This window comes from Calidris pugnax, unplaced genomic scaffold (genome assembly GCF_001431845.1).
Source record: "Calidris pugnax isolate Ruff unplaced genomic scaffold, ASM143184v1 scaffold103, whole genome shotgun sequence".
In the NCBI taxonomy this organism is placed as follows: domain Eukaryota; kingdom Metazoa; phylum Chordata; class Aves; order Charadriiformes; family Scolopacidae; genus Calidris; species Calidris pugnax.
Genome location: NW_015090990.1, coordinates 16,429,812 through 16,446,428, shown reverse-complemented (window position 1 = coordinate 16,446,428; position 16,617 = coordinate 16,429,812). Strand labels below are relative to the sequence as shown.

At 41.5% G+C, this 16,617-nt stretch overlaps 1 protein-coding gene across 1 annotated transcript in view; it reads right to left on the bottom strand.

Moving 5' to 3' along the window:
- SATB2 (SATB homeobox 2) overlaps positions 1-16,617 on the bottom strand; it is a 113,630-nt gene that overhangs the window by 72,700 nt on the left and 24,313 nt on the right. Inside the window, exons 2-3 of the mRNA XM_014954075.1 lie at positions 3,437-3,563; positions 1,159-1,282 (exon numbers count right to left, since the gene is read on the bottom strand). Coding sequence (XP_014809561.1) covers positions 1,159-1,282; positions 3,437-3,563 — 251 coding nt within the window. The remainder of the gene's footprint in view (positions 1-1,158; positions 1,283-3,436; positions 3,564-16,617) is intronic.

Below are 16,617 nucleotides of genomic sequence, written 5' to 3'. Positions count from 1 at the left end.
CGTATTCAATGCACTTATGCTCTGTGCATATCCAGAGTCACTGCTGCTCCTTTAGTAAGTAAGGCAAGTTACATGGCTTTTCCTTACACAGCCTTTCCATTCCTGTCAGTTCTGCAGACACAACGTGGCTAAGGAAGATGAGGAACGATATTCCTACCAATTGCAAAGGCCTAAATTCTGCTCTGTATCTCACCTCTGTGCTTTCCCTGGAGTTGTAATCATAACAGTGAGGCAAATCTGTGCTGGTTATACATAAAAAGAATTTGCTGGGCTCACGGAGGCTTTGGATCATGAACTGCGGGATAAGCGTACAGTGCCATACAAGACAGGCAACCACAGGAGAAAAAACGTTGGGCACAGGCTAGCAAAGAGACCAATTTTTAGCAAGCAGGGATTAGTGATGGTTTGACTTTTTAAGATACAATACACAAATTACCCTGTGATTATAATAAAGATTTTAGGAGGCACCGTATTTCCCACTCCCAGAAAAGTTATTTGGACTGGGTATTGAAGCATTTTTCTGTTTTTTCTGAGAGGAAAAGTCATGAAAATTTTATAAATCTCTTGTTATGACAATCTGAAGTACAAATAGAACTCAGGATATCTGTCGGAACCTGTGTCTTAGTGTCTTAGACATGACATCACTGCTATTTATAAAGCAGTCATGGAGAATGAGACTGAGTTTTTGTTCTTTTTTTAACATAATTACATATACTTTTTTTTGCTGTTTCCTAAAAATTGGGGCACAATTGTTAAAATAGCATACTTTTTATCATAGTTGGAGGCTGATGACAGCTACCTATGGGTTAGTGGGGGAGGTGGGCCTCTGCTAGTGGGAAGAAGCAACTCAAATCTTGCATTTGAGGATCATTAGTCCCACTGCAAAAAGTTCTGATCAAGATCTAAATGAAGAATTCACATCTCCCTGAACAGCAGAATAAAAATCAAGCAATTCATTCATAATTTCCACCTGGCAACTCACTAAGATAACATGGTGTAAATATACTCTTTTCCATATTAATTAGAATTTCTCCTTTAAAGAAAACAAGAAATTGATTTGATATTTACGGAACTGTTTAGTCTAACCCCTTTATTGAATAAATATGAGCTTTAGATCTTATAAATCTGGCTTTCCCTAAGCCTGTTAAAAACACTGACCTGTGAGAGAGGGCATTCTTTGGCTAACGTGCTCTGATTCATCTCTTTGAGCAGTTCCTTTAAGGCATTGCGAACTGTGGCGTGGTTCCACTGCTCTGCTGGCAAGTCTTCCAACTTCGAACAACTGTTAAAACAGAAAGCAAAAAGTAGGTAGAAACATCACAGGCACTTACACTTTGCTTACAAGTGCTATAGACCTTTAAGCAGTGAGCACAACCACGGAGTTTCCACCTTAGCCAGCCCATCAAGGTGTTTCTTCTCTCTTTCCCCTCCCCACCAAGCCCAACTACCAAAAGATGGGTAGTTCAACTAAAAGAATGACAGTACATGGCAGGAATAGCAGCTAATCCTACTAAGATATTATAGGCGTGCATAACCATTCCCTCTGGGGCTTGGCAGAGAGCAAAGAAACTGCAGTCATCCCCAGAAATGGCTGGATAAACGCATCCTCTCCAGACGGAGAAAGATACTCCTGCTGGCGTAGAAAAATCAACATATATGCCACGCTGCCACTAACAAAATCCCTACACAGTACAAGCCCGCCTTGTATGGAGGCAAGGCTTGGAGCACCAAATCTGAAAAACTGATTTTATTTCATATCAGTTCTTATACTGCCCTCATCACTGAAGTATCCAAGAGCCTCTCAGAAACACATTAAGCCATATGTCCAACATCTGTCACATGTAGTTCATTCTCACTTTCATTCTACAAGAATTGCATCTGTAGTGAAGCTTTTGTCTTCATGTGACTTGTGCCTTTTTTAATTTAAGAAGCTTATGGTCTGTGTCTGCATACATGAGGACAGACCCAAGAAGCACATCAGAAAGTTGGGAGAAAGTTGTCATTGCCATTTGTGCCTGAGAAACTTAATGCATGCTCTCCAATCAACCTCTAAGGTGGTTCTGCCATTTGCCTGTACAGCCTGGCTTTATCCTCAGAGTTGAAAGTTCAGGTGTGCTTGAGGAGTTCAAGTAGTCAATGACCATCTTTATCTCAAAGTCATGGATTATCTTCTATTTACACAGTATCCAGGCACTCAAGCACTTTGAAGATAAAGAATGAGACCTTGATCTTGGGTTGATGCCCTCCAGCAATACAGACATGACAATAGGGTAGATGGACTCCTGGTAGCTCACACTTCTGAGGAGATGAGTTACTGCACTCCAGTTTTATAGTAGCTGTGGGCTCTAGACACTCTATTACAACTATGCGACAGAAATGCAGTCTAGCTGAGAACCAACAGTATATAAAACCAAGGAAAGGCCTGTTAGTGGGAATTGGAAACCTCAAGCCTCATCAGAGATATAACAGGAAAGAAGCATTGCTGTTTGTGAGGTTAACATCAGTGAGGCACAAACTACTTCCAGGTTCCAAACTGAAGAGTTGAAGAGTATGTATCTGCCACCAAAGGTCACAGACACACATCCCAACAGACCCCTCTTCTGTTCAAGTTGAGCTTCAAAGAGTTGTGGGCAAATTATTCCAGGTTGTCTATTATTTCTGCCTCTTTCCTCTGACATGTCCTGACCACAAAGCTGCAGCAGACTGGGCAACGTAGGCTTACCATTAGGACTAGGGTATGCCATGCACTGCCAGGGACCTGCCGCAACTCCTCACGCAGACATCAGTAGCTATTTGAGGCCTCTTTTGGAGGCCCACAGAGAGAAAGAGGGAGAAACAGTGGGAGTGGGAGGAGGAGGGAGGGCAAGTAAGTGTAAAAGTGTCAGGAGCTTTTGCTTTGCTAATCAGAACTAGCATTCAGGGAAGGAAAGTATTTTCCAAATGCCAAATGGAGCTGCAGTAACACATCCCTTCCTCATCTTCTCGCCTTTTCACTGGGAAGACCACTGGAGAAAAAAATGAAAGTCAACAAGCTCCCCTCCTCCCCATCTCAGCAACTGGCAGTAGAAGACCTGGATTCTCACAATGCAGCCCCTGGAAAAAGGCAAGGATAAAATACTTGATATAATAAGGCCTCAAGAATCCATTAAATTAGGAATTGTGGAAAGGTCTGCCTTTAAAAGCCCAGTATCTTTACTTGATTGAGTTTCTGCCCCTCCCCTTTCTGCTACCATATTGCTACTTCAGAAAACATACAAAATCAGTTGGAACATGCACCAAAAGCTGCCAGGTGACCCACCCTTCTCTTCATTTTTCTTTTCATGTCATCAAAAGACCAGAAATTAATGAAGACGGGATGTGCTAATCTCTGTAGTAACGCTGTAATCAACAGAGCTGCTCAGAGAATAGAGAAGGACAGATGTTCAGAAACACCCACCTTTGTAATTGGATTTTCAATGTCACAACATGATAGACATCTTGTAGCATGTCGGCTACTGTCGCATCTGGTGCATCAGTCACATAACTGAGAGGGAGGGGATTCCACCTCCCAAGCTTGATTATTCCTGAAAACAAAAAATTCAAACTTTATATTTCATCGGCCATTTACTAAACCCTTTGATAAGCTCATTTGTTCAGGAGATTCAGGATCTGCCTTGAGGTTTATTGCACTCTTGCTCAAAAAGATGCGTTGTACTGACTCCTGAAGCAAACCACAGGGAAGAGTAGGAATAGATTTTAAATTCTTAGCAGAGTGTTGCTGACATGTTCCTGGCTCTTAAATTACCTCAAGGAAACACAGGAGGCTTCCTCCTTTCACATCTTTCATCAGCCCACTAAAGCCTAGTTCTCTAAGCTAGAACACACTTTAAATAGTCTATAGTCCTGATTTTCCAGTCTACAAAACCTTTCAGTAAATAAATGCATTGGTTTTGACTTGAACAGGAAACTTCCTATGTGTGGGCTTTCAGCACACAGCTACAATCTAAGCATGGTGCAATTCCCAGTGTGGATGGATGGCACTGGAAACCCACCAAGTAGCAAGAGTTCACTCCCAGCTACAAGTTGCACTATGCAGATGGTTGCTTTTCTTTGTGAAAAAAACAACTGCAAGCTGCTGACCACAGATCCAAAATAGCATTTTGGGGGCGGGGGAAAATGCTTTAAGTCCTATTTCTACTTCTGTTCATTCTTTAATAGGGATCATCACCTCTTCTGGATGAGCTTGTCACAAAGACTGTAAACTTGGATGGTAAACCATTTGGTGCAGAGGTATTATTTCTGTTTAGACAATTGCAGAGGGCCCACCCACACCAAAAACAATGACTAATACCCAGGAATGACTTCCAGGAAGACGCCAAACAAAGCAAGCCACAGTGCCATCTTACATGGGAACAAAGCAGTTTGGCCTTGTTCTGCACTGTCCCAACTACTGCTTTTATTCCTTCCTCCACCATGTTCCCACTGCCCCACTGTTCTGCTCAGGTAACTTTTCTCAGCACAGCCCTACAAGACACCAATCACCTTCACTCCCATTTGAACTGATCCCTTCTGAGGTCTGCGTTTTTGATCTTCAGAAAGACCATCTGTAAACCCTACTGCCAGAAATACACTAATACATGAGAAAACTACTTCCTCTGTGACAGCACGAGCTCCAAGAACCCTCCTTGGGTATCTGGAAGGATGCTGTGATGCCAAGAAAGTTCAACCCTCTCCTCCACACTTTCTGCTCCCAGTTCTTCACCAGCTCTGGAACTAATCAAACAGAAACAAAAGGCAAAGGTCTTTTATCCTGATCTCCTGAACATGATCACAAAATAAATACCACCTCTGAAACAGTGAAACAAAGAGAGACAAAACCAGAACACAATGCTTATGACGCCAATTAATACCTACTATGGAATATTTTTTTTCCCCCATTCCTACACAGGTTGAAGGGGAAATAATTTTAGTACGAGTCCTTTTCTGTAGCACTTAAATCTTTGCATTTACCATTACCATTACCATTACCATACCAAGGTATTCTATCACCATACACCAAAAGAAGTTGGAAGTGACCGAGTTCATCCTCAGGGGCACAAAGTTTCACTGTAACATGCTGGTACAGGCGGGCTAATATTTCAAGAGCAGATTAGAAATCTTTTGACAAGGGGAGATCTTGCCCAAATGAAACAAAAAGTTAGTAAGTGTTGCTTGATACCCAATGCTTGAAAATGGGACATAAACAGAACAAAAACATTTAAATGATGCACTGTTTCAGTATTAAGATTTAACAATCTGGTGCTGAATATGCTGCAGTATAAATAGTGCCTGGACTCAGATCCAGTAGAGTAACACACAGCACTCATTCACAGCACCGTATGTCTCCAGTGCTGGCTCCTTGAGTCATATTCCACTTGCCAAGAAAAGCTGTTTTTCTTAAGGGGATAGTTTACTTAATGTTATCTCTGGTGACAACAAGAAATGCATATAGTACAGCATATATTAGTCATGAAATGAGCATCAAGGGTCCACTGAGTGAAATACATGCTGGGAAAACACAGTTTAGCTGCTGACTTCCTTCACCCCCTTCTGCTATATAATAATTTAAAGCAAAATCACCTAAAAATCCAGAAATTTATACCAGCTTCACAGAACACTTGGCTCCCTATGTTTAACCACGCCAAGTTTTCATGTAATTGAAAAAATAAGCATCATATGTGCCCCATAAGTCACATCTAAATTGGTAGTATTTTACAAGAGGCTTTATTTTTCATTCAATTAAGGAAAGCACTCAGAGAGCACACCATCTGCAACTGTTCGGGCCTGGCAATGCTGGTGAGAGATGAAGAGACAGTTGGTCACTGAAGTTACCAAAGGTGTCCCCAAACTAAAAAAGTTTAAAGAGAAAAACCACAGCGCAGCCAGAGTGCACCATGGGAAACCCTACGCAAATTGCTTTACAGGAAACGTCTGCTACTACTGGAAGTTCGGCTTTTTTTTCTTTTTTTCTTTTTTAATCCTCCTCTACAACTGGAGAGGAAATTGTTTTGGCTGGATCTAGACAAACACAGGTGTTACCATAATGCTCTGTGCCTCTGCACGTTAACACCTGCTGCGAGTCCTTTACTCCGCGGTACAGCGCTGCTGATGTGCGCTATTTTTTCAGCCGGTGTGATATGACGTGTGAAATTTTTTTTTCCAGAGCACATTAAGCTGCTCCAAACGATAGCCAGAAGCCATGGTTTCCATCCAGCTCCTCAGCAGCCTTCACAGGTGGTTTATTTCATGGCGCCGACACTGAACTTAAGGCAAGTCTTGGGCTGCATTTGGGAAGATGATGCCAGCTTGTCAAGCAAAAGTATTTTCTGCATGCTAGAAGACATCTCTGAATGTCTCCTCTGTAAAATCTGAACGGACCAACATTTTCTCCCTAAAAAGGTCCCTTCTCATCCAGGACTGGGCGTTTCTAGTGAAACAGCAACCCCAAGATGAGAACAGCCTGGCAGCAAGGAGTCACTTCCACATACAGGTTTTTTTATTGTTCCTCTCATTGACTCCAAATGGTAGAGCTCAGGCCTTTCATGAAATCACTTTAACAGGCCTGACTGAGCTTTCATCCGACCACGACCGAGACTTGGCAGTAAGGACAGGAATGAGCAAAGGTCACTGTGTTACTGACGAATATACTACTGCTCCAGGAATATCACTCCTCTGCCAGCTCTAGGGCTTCTCAAAATTATGTGTGGATAATGCGCAGCAGATCAGACTGCTCAGGAAATCCAAAAGCACATCTTTCATGAATTCACACTCTTCTGTTAATGGGTCTGGGTCTCTTTCCTGTATCAATGATCCTTTGGGACTCTCTTCCTGTAAGAGTTTTTTGAAGGGGAAGTTCAACAGGTTTCAAAGCTTGCACACACTCAAGAAACGGCCGTACACTAGAACAGCTCTCAAGAACTCGTCTAGAAATGGATGAATGCAACCCAGGCCAGTTAGTCAACTAAGGACAATAAATAGACCAGTTTTCTCAAAATAATTTTTTTTCAAAACATATTTTATAAGAGATTTTCCATCCACACTGGATGTTAGTTCTTGAATGGCATGTCCTTCTACAGACAGGTCTTATATTAAGTTTAAGCTTCAGCGTCATCAAAACGCAGACAGGGAAACCAGAAAAGAGTAACCCGGTTTAAAATTTGCACAACTTCCTTTACTCCCAAGAATGTCCCAACACACTAGCAGCAGACTTCTGTGATCTCCAGTGTCAGGTTCATACATAACAACCACTGCAATTCACTGCTGTCTTCCACTTAGGCCAATGATGTGCCACCCTGCCAGAGTGCTTTCAATTAGCTTCATTTAAAATTCAGCTCCTTTGGGGAAGAAAGTAGTAACTACACAAGTCAGAGCAGAACAATACATTGTAAAAAGGCTTCACCAGCTACATTGTGACCTCTATACCTAGCAGAATTCACCCCAGGATCTTTATGACCTTTATTTTACAGTATCACCTGAAAGAATGATGCATCCAAAGCACTGGGAGTATTCCTGGGACTTTACCTTAGTGAGATGAGAACTGAATGGATGCAAGCTTGGGAGTAAAGCAGACTCCTAGAGTAACTATATTCATCAGGAACACAGCAAAAGCAAAAGCAAAAAGCTGCTTTTCTAGAAAAATAAAGCTAAGCTGGCAAACCCTTTCATTTCTAGGTAGCACTTACTCTGTCCCACAAAATTATTTACCTACATGGGCAAGAAGCCCCATTTGTCTGTGCAAACTGAGAGACAGCCATCCAGTACACTCATTGCAAGAATGCCACATCTGGGGTTTAGAATATATCTCTATATCTAATAGTCTAGCTAGTCTAACTATGACACTTCTTGGTCATAAACAGAATAAGGTCTGGGTCCTGCATCTCCCAGTCACCTGCACAGTTAATATTTTATCTGGATAGTCACGTGGGAATTCCTGGGCCATCTCATGGACACTTCAATACATCACTATTGAAAAACTGAACTCTTAAAATGGAGCGTTTTCCAAATTTCTTTCTGCAGCTAACAGAACAAAAGGGACTGGAACACGCCTCACGCTGTCACTGGTTCCCTTCACAAACCATCTCCCACTCCCACCGTGCTTAGATTTCTGATTTCACCTGAGTTACAGGATTAATGCAATTTATTCAAAATGCTAATCTGCTGGGTTAAAATTACGTCACGGGATCAAAGGAAGGACATTTTGGAAGTTCCAATTAGCATCCACCACCCCCACCTCAACATTTTTCTGGAAACAGCTACAAAATGAATCATGAGTAATACTTGCCCAAATGTGTACAAAGGGGGAAAGAGGAGGAATTTTGTGGTCTTTGGCTAAAGGGGAAAAGAAGGATAGCAAAGAATACTGATTTCTTAGCAAACACTAGCGTAAGATCCCCTGGGCTATATTTACTCCTTCAAAATGTCTTGAGGAAATTTGATTCTGCAGAGTTATACTGGACCAGAGCTGTGCCTCGCGTGGCTGTGGCCACCCAGAGCTGTGCTAGGTGTCCTAGTGTTGGCTTCCCTGCGCCACAGGATGCCAGCCTGAGAGCGTCCCCCACCACACACAAGGCTGGGTGAAGAACACAAGGAACGTTTGCTGCCGTGCTACGAGTTCAATCACAGAGTTTTGTTTTAACATCTTACTTTTTAACAGCATCTCTTACCAACACCACAGATACTCAGGAGAAACTGCAGATTAGCGTTAGCACCCAAACACTTTCGATTTCATTTTACAACTCCAAACGAAAGGCCTCAGTGAAACACTCAATAAAACCCCCACTTCTGGGACCATCAAGCCATTTATCTATCAACCACCACTGACAGAGCCTCCCTACAAGATGGGCAGGCTCTTGTGACGTTGATTGCATCTGTTTATCCTCTTCAGAGGCATCTTGTCCCTATGCTATAGCATGTAATTTTCCTTTGTTCAGCTGTGCTTTGTTACACAAATTAAAAACTGCCTGTCCCATGTAATAAGTACATAGAATTATTTATCCATAAATCAGTTTGCAGGAAATCACTACCCTGCAGTACATAATAACTCAGCCTGTGATTCTAACCTGTGCCCTGGCTGTAGTTTATCATCAAACTGTAACAACATAAAGGCATAATTTGCAGTTATTATTGTTAATCCAGCAAAGGGAATGACTTTTCAAGAAAAAAAAAAGAGAAAAAAACAATGTTAACAATTAAAAAAAACCCTGATTATATTAATTTTTGCATTATACTATTGAGCTGCCTTTTCTAGCTCTTATGGCAATTTAAAAAATATTAAACTGCCTTTGCCCATCACTGTAAGGGTGCCCATATCTTTCTACTGAATTTCCATCAGTGACATATTGGGGTAATAGATGGGACAAATAATCAGCATAATCCCCCCCTGCACTTCTAAAGCGTCTTTCATCAGAGGATCCCAAAGCACTTAAAAAACATTAATTAATTAAGCTTCGTAACATCCCCGTGAGTTACACTGTATTATGCCAATTGACATATCGGTGATTTAGTGACTGAAAGCATACAATGAAGATAATCCTATGTTTATGTCAATACAAAAGAATTCTCCTCCTTTCTCATTTCAGTCCATAGTAAATAATTCAGTGAGAGAACAGGAATAAACTATGTGATTACACTATGATGTACACATCCACAAATCAACAGGAACACCCACACTCCCTGAATGACGAACACTCCACCCCAGCTCGTGGGACTTGGGCAACGTCAGGGCTTTGCACACAAGAGTGACCTTCACCCAAGGGGGAGGCAGAGCCGAGCTGCCCCAAGCTCTGGCAGCGCAAAGCCTTTGCTATTGCTGCTTTTAAAATGCCCTTACAAACTCTGTGGACCAACAGTGGTTTACAGAATGAAATCTTGCGGTGCAACAACGCATGTATGAGCTGATCAATTTAAACACTCATATCTAGCCCTTCTGGCTTTCGGATCTGTATCAATACGCAGACTTCTACCTAGACTACACATTTACATGATTATATATGATACTTATATGATTACGTACTAAAATGTTTATAGAAACATGGATGTGAGTAACTGTCAATAGAAAGACTGTTACAAGGTTTAATTGCTGAACTTCAGAGTACTTTCACAGATGAAAATCGCTTTGATATATGAAGCTTGGTTGAGGTTTTAATTTTTTGAATGCTAGTGTTGCCCATTCCTTTCCTCCAGCATGACTGTACTCAAGTATTTGACTTAAATAACATACACCAAACAGTTCGATGCCTTGTAATTCTACATATCGGGTTTACATTTTACTGTAAAAAGATTGTGCTTCATGTAATAGATGCTGCTTCACATTTGGGAAATGTTATGTGAGGACCCTGACTTTTATTAGATTAATTTAATATAAGCACTAAGTTACTAGACTAAATTAATAAAGATCTTCTTAAAAAAAAAAATGAGGGGGGGGGAGAGAGAGAGAACAGAATGAACCCACAAATTAAATAAAATTTTCTGAAGCTTGTTATTTTGGAAGTCTTTATTTAATTTTCCAACCCCCTATTCTGTTCGAAAAAAACAGCCAATAATTAGAAAGGAACCAAAAAAAAAAAAAAAAGCTTGATGTTATTTACTTCAGGGGATTATTTTTAAAACTGTTATATGATAGAACATGAATACCCCAAATAAATAGAAAGCTGAGGAAGGAAAGGAGATACAAAATATTACCAAAAAAAAAAAAAAGGTATTTTTTATATTTTTCTATTTTACTTTAAAAACTATTAACTCCATTGAGGAAAACCACATCTAGTCCTGCATAACATCTCTTGTTTGGCATTTCTGGGATGGTATAAGTCTGCACTTACCTCGGACAGCAAGAAGTAATACACGACTAAAGAGAGAGAAACCCTCTTTTTCTCTCTTTTGTCTGAGAAAGAGAACCACTCGATAAGCATCATTTCCGTGATGAAAACTCATGACAGAAAAGCTGCTGTATTCAGGATATTAGCATCTCTTAGCAGTTACCCTTCATAATCCTGTCACCCCGCAGCTCAGCTTTACCCTCCACCAGGATGTCCTCTCCTGAGAGGTACCACCACGCTGGGACCACTTTTCTCAGCAGATTATTCAGTAGCCCCAATGCCCGTAGGGTTGCAGCACCCACTCTTTCACCAACATCATCCCCACATAAAGCCCAAAGCATGGCACTCTTCCCCACTTTTGCTTGAAATTACTGTCTTTTGGGCAACATCTTGCTAAGTCCCTTCCCAGCTCAATCCTTGGAATGCCTGAGCTTGCTCAGCCACACAGCAACAAAGGCTGTGCCTCCTCCCAGGGAGCAGTGGATGCTGAACCCCTTTGAAATCCAGATGAGGAGTGTCACAACTCAGCCCATTCCCTGGCCAGAGAGTTCCCATGCCTGGAGGTTTGCTTTGCCACCTTAAAACCACCACTGGTTCCTTTTGCTTTGGACAGCAGATGCCTCTCTCTGCGTCCCAGGCTCCCTGGCAAAATGCTGGCTGCTTCTCTGCCATCCCTCCAACCCTGGCACCAGGACCACAGCTCCTGTCTATAATTTAGTGCCTCCAGAGAGCCAGCATAGGCAGATACTGCTAGTGGGGACCTGTAATGTGTTTCCACCTCAGCCTCACAGGCTGAAAATTGGGGCTTTAGTGTATTTGCCTCAGTTGCTAAGAAACATGAACGCAAGTGTACTCAACAGGTGGTGCTTTTCTTCACTGCACGCTTCTTTAACAGCCACAAATGATGCCTCGCTCATCTCGCCCCAAATTCTGGACTCGGTGACTGTATTGCCACCTCATGACCTACAAGGGGCTGCACATGAGTAAAAGGACCAGAAGTTCACACAAACATTTGCTTTCCAACCTCCTTTGTCAGCTTCCTGCCAACGACACAACCTGCCTCACAACATCTCCAGCAAGAGATGTCAAGGTGGCATCTGAGCAGACAGCCTTTGGTCCCCACCCTCCAGAAGCCTTTCTTGGCTTTTATATTATGATATTTTCGAATGGAGAAGAGAGGGAGAGGCAGAAGATGTTTTCCTTCTTTGGGGAAAAACCTGTATCTGTTCTAAAAAAGATGCCAGTGCCCCAAACTCCTTCAGTTCACCCAGCTTCAGTGCTCAGCTATAAGCTCTACATGGAAAGAGCCCACCGAGCAGAAAAAAAGCACAATAACATGGCATTGCAACTCAATACATAAAACACGTTTTAAAGGTTATAAAAGAGCATTGCTAATAGGACATTGTAGAGGCTAATAGGCTTAGAATTAAGCCTACGGACATTGTTTGGCCTTGTATGAATCTGAATATCCTGCCGACTCACAGCAACACAGCTCCAGAGCACACAGGCAGCCTGGCTCAGGCTGCAGACACACAGTAGCCAACGATCTTTGTGTTGAGTCAACTGCAAGTAGATTTGAAAATTCACGGGTCTCAAGTCCAAAGAAAAATAAGGACACACAGCATGCTGTGCTGCACAAACAAACCCCTAAACTGAATGCAGATTCATATTTTGGCCTATGTAGTTTAACAGCTTAATCTCTTTACTTCAAGATTTATGTCTTTCGGGGTTTTCCTTACGCTGAACAAAGACTAGCAGAACATTTTTTCACTAAATTACTACTTTTGGCTTGCCTTCTGTCTTTTCTTTCCTCCCACTTCCATGAAAAAAACCAACATGAACAACTGAAGAACTAGTAGGACAGCAGCTAACTAGCAGGACAGAAAAGCGTGTATTGCTGAGGAAAGAGAGGGATTTGCTGAAAACCCCAAACAATCACTGCTTCCGCTAATTCAACATGAATGCAATATCTGAATATATGGTTGCTGTTACCTCTGCAATTTGACTCAGGGGTCCTTTGCCCTCTGTAGCTGCATTATTGTAAGAGCATATTCAGATCCACACAAGACCAAACGACGCTCACAGGCTTGATCCTAGTATCTTTAACCACATTCAGTTAAGAACTAGATTCACCATGAAGCAGTTAACAAAGGAGGTAAGACTTGTATTCTAGCAGTTTTGTATTAAAAATTATAAGGAAGCAAAATTTTCCATATGTAAATGTGCATGCATACATATATTTAAGAATATGCCATAGACCAAAGGTCTGTTGATCTTCAGGCTCAGGTCTCCCTCATAGCTCTTAAACAGGTAAAAGGCAAAGGATCAAGCCTCACCCTTCCCTTACAAATTGTTCTGCTAGAGACAGAGCACAGTATCTTTAGGATTGCACTATTTCTTTTCAAAATAAATTTTAATTATCCTAGACTCTAATTTGGGCAGCACTGTAAATTCAGACATATTCCATTAAATTAAATACAATTTTTTCCTTCACTGACACTTATTTCAGTTGATAACCTGATTCTCAAGTTCCTCATCTCCCTCTTTTCTTCCAAGGAAGAGCAAAACAATTCTGCATTTCTGACAAGTCTAAATAAAGCTTTGCTGGTTACTGAACTATGCTACATTTCCTATCAACAGAAAACAAAGGAGAAAAAAAAAAGACTGTAGTTCACCACTAAAGGAGATGACTCAGAGCAAGCAGGAACTGTTACCAGACTCAGAAAAAACAGTTTTCCCTTGTACTGTTGATGAGCCCACATTATGCTGAGATGAACCCAGATTTGTTTTCTTAGCCCACATCTTCCTAGAACTGAACCTATTTCCTCACAAAACCACCAGATCCTTTATGGATCCCTTTGGCATTTTCATCTTCATGTTAGTACGTTTGCAAACGAAAGACTAGACAGAAAGAACTATTTTTTTTTTTTTTTAATTTGAATGATAATTTTCTGTGCACATGGCAAAGACAGGAAAGAGTTATTCACCTTCTGGATCTGGAGGTTTGCAGCACACGCACGTCATGCTTTGAAGCATTTCCAGAAGTTTACTGCTTCTTCATGTAGCAGCTAAGATCCTCGTGTAATTACACGATAGAGAAGCTGTGGAGCTGCTATGAAGAAAATTAACTCTATCCCAGCCAAAACCAGTATTGGCAGACACCATCAGACACAGCAAGACTCAATAAAGCCTCAAGCATTGGTGGCACTGCAAACACCCTCATGAGATTGTAGAGAGCTCTAGTACCTCCGAGATCCATCCCCCAGTAAGTAGCCCACAGTGCTTCACAACCCACCAAGCTGGAAGGCAACACACCAGCACTCTCAGGCCTCTTTGTAGCATAGCAGACACCTTAAGAGATAGGTCATCACAACAGCCCCAACGATGGCTCTTCTGGTGAAAGAAACTATTGTTTAATACCAACACTCCTGTACTAAACCGATTTTTGTACCAGAACTCCTTTCCTCCAGAGCTCAGTGCTCTCACCACTTCTCCCTCTTTCCTGAACTATGTCTCATGTTCAAACGCAAGGAGCTAAAAAGTCCCCCGTGTTGATATTTCAAGAAAAAAGGGAGGAAAGACTGTCATTTCTAATAATCTCCCAAAGCCCCAGGTGTCTTGGGCCCACATAGGCACAACTTCTACATGAGTGTAAGCAGAAAGGGAATCTAGAGGCCCCATCACAGTTCTGAGGAATATTGTTAAATAAAGATAGGGGATGATGCCTTATGCAGAACATGGTACCAATGCTGGAATCTACCAAAGATGCATTTCACCATTAATTACAACCTATGCTGCTGCCAGCATTCTCTGTACCACAAATACAGGGTAATTGACTGGGGATTTCAACTAATAACATCACAGCAAAGGAGATAAGATATAAATAACAGTAGTTCCCAAAGTCTTATGTAGGAAGATGAAGACACTGCATGCACATGCATTCCCGAAAGAACAGGCAGAAGGACCCTCCAGTAATCCAGATGTATTCTCCTCTCTTTACTTGCACAGGGAACCAGAGTAAACCTCCGCACTGAGGGAGCACAACCAGCACAGCAAGCACGACACAAAGAGGCAGCTTTGGGAGGTTTATCGTTTTCACAATCTGATTGATTTCAAAGGTCACCCTGGAGGAAAAGCCTCAATCTGGTTTCTGCCGACACAGTCATTTCCCACAGCCAATAACTATTCCCTGCTCTTGGCACTCACTCAGGTGGTGGGACGTGGGTTGCACTGTGGGTATCTGCATCTTAATGAAAGTCTATTTTACTCCCCCAAAGTCTGTTGTTCATTTGGAGACATGGAGCATTATTGGCTGTTCCGTACTGCAGGTCTTAAGACAGGTATAAGCTGCAAAGAAATAAAGACTTTCTAAATAGAAACTTTATTACTAAAACCATTTGAAATTTCTTCTTTTTCTAACCAGTTAAAAAAAGGAAGAAAAAAGAAGAGTATATGGAGTAAATCCCACCACATGGGATACTCCAGCACTTCTTCCGGTCTGTAAGCTCTCTGAGTAGAGGCAGTTTAGCTTTTTGATGCCCCTTTTTGATGGGCAGCACTCCAGGTGAGAACCAAGCATCCATCATAATGCATGTCCACCTCACCTGGAAAAATCCACTGCCTCAGAAATAACCTCTGTTCTCCATTTCATATTTGAGTTTATGGTGGATGAATCCAATCAGAGGAGCCTATCAGCACTAGAACAGCTCTCATGTTCCCCAGGTGATGGCCCTGGTTTACAGTTTATCACAGAATAACTAAATCAATGAGCTCATGCAATAAGCGTCCCAGTCAGTGTGACCAGGCACCACTGTGGTGTAGTGTGGATGTACAAGGACAAAGCAACAACATTAAAATTGTAATTTAGGAGAATAATCTTAAATATTAAATGAAATGGGAAAATTATGGATTAATCTATAAGATTTTGTGAGACATGGCTTCCTTTAGATACACTGTTCTACACCAAACATGTTGCTCTTATGAAATTTGAGAAGTCATTCAATCAAGTCGTGCTGAAAAGGAAGTTCTACTCAATAAGGAGTAATTTTACTGCTGGTGGCCCAAAATATTGGCACCTCTGTTACTTCTTTTACCCATGCTGAGGTGAAATGCTTTCAATTGCATGCCCAAAGAAGGGGACTGAAAATCTGGAGGCCCCTCATCCAAAAATGTCTAAAGAACGCTGGTTGACTTATAGAAACTAAGGTAACAGTTTGTAATGGAACTGCTCTGTCTCTAGGCTGTGCTAACATAAGCTCTTTACAAACAGCAGTGAAATGGAGGTACCAATTTCAAGACATTAAGGACTTAAGCCAGCTTTTATGCAGGTACATGGTGTACAAAAGGCTTCATTTTCCATTAGCTATGTCACGTGCCTGGATAGGCCCTGTTTAAATAAGAGGAATGCCCTATTTGAAGCATCTTTTGAATATTTTTTACACAGCAAATGTAACGAAGTCACAACTAAAACTTTAGGTGGTAGAACTGCAAAATTATGCTATTATCACAGCTGAGGTGTTTTTTGCCAGTAGGGGAAAGGGAATTTGCAGTGCCCTATCTCATGAGAGACAGGCAGACTTGACACCTGGGCTGATGGGCAAGAACAATGCACACTCTCCCTGCACCTCAGTGAGACAGCAGAACCCTCCAACAACAACTGCCCCAGCCAGAAAATGGTCTCAACCTTGCTGCCAGCCCTTTAGATCTCCTTCTGTACAAAAAAAAAAAAAAAAAAAAAAAAATTTTCTTTTTTAAAAAAAAAAAAAAAAGTTTTTTTTTACACTAA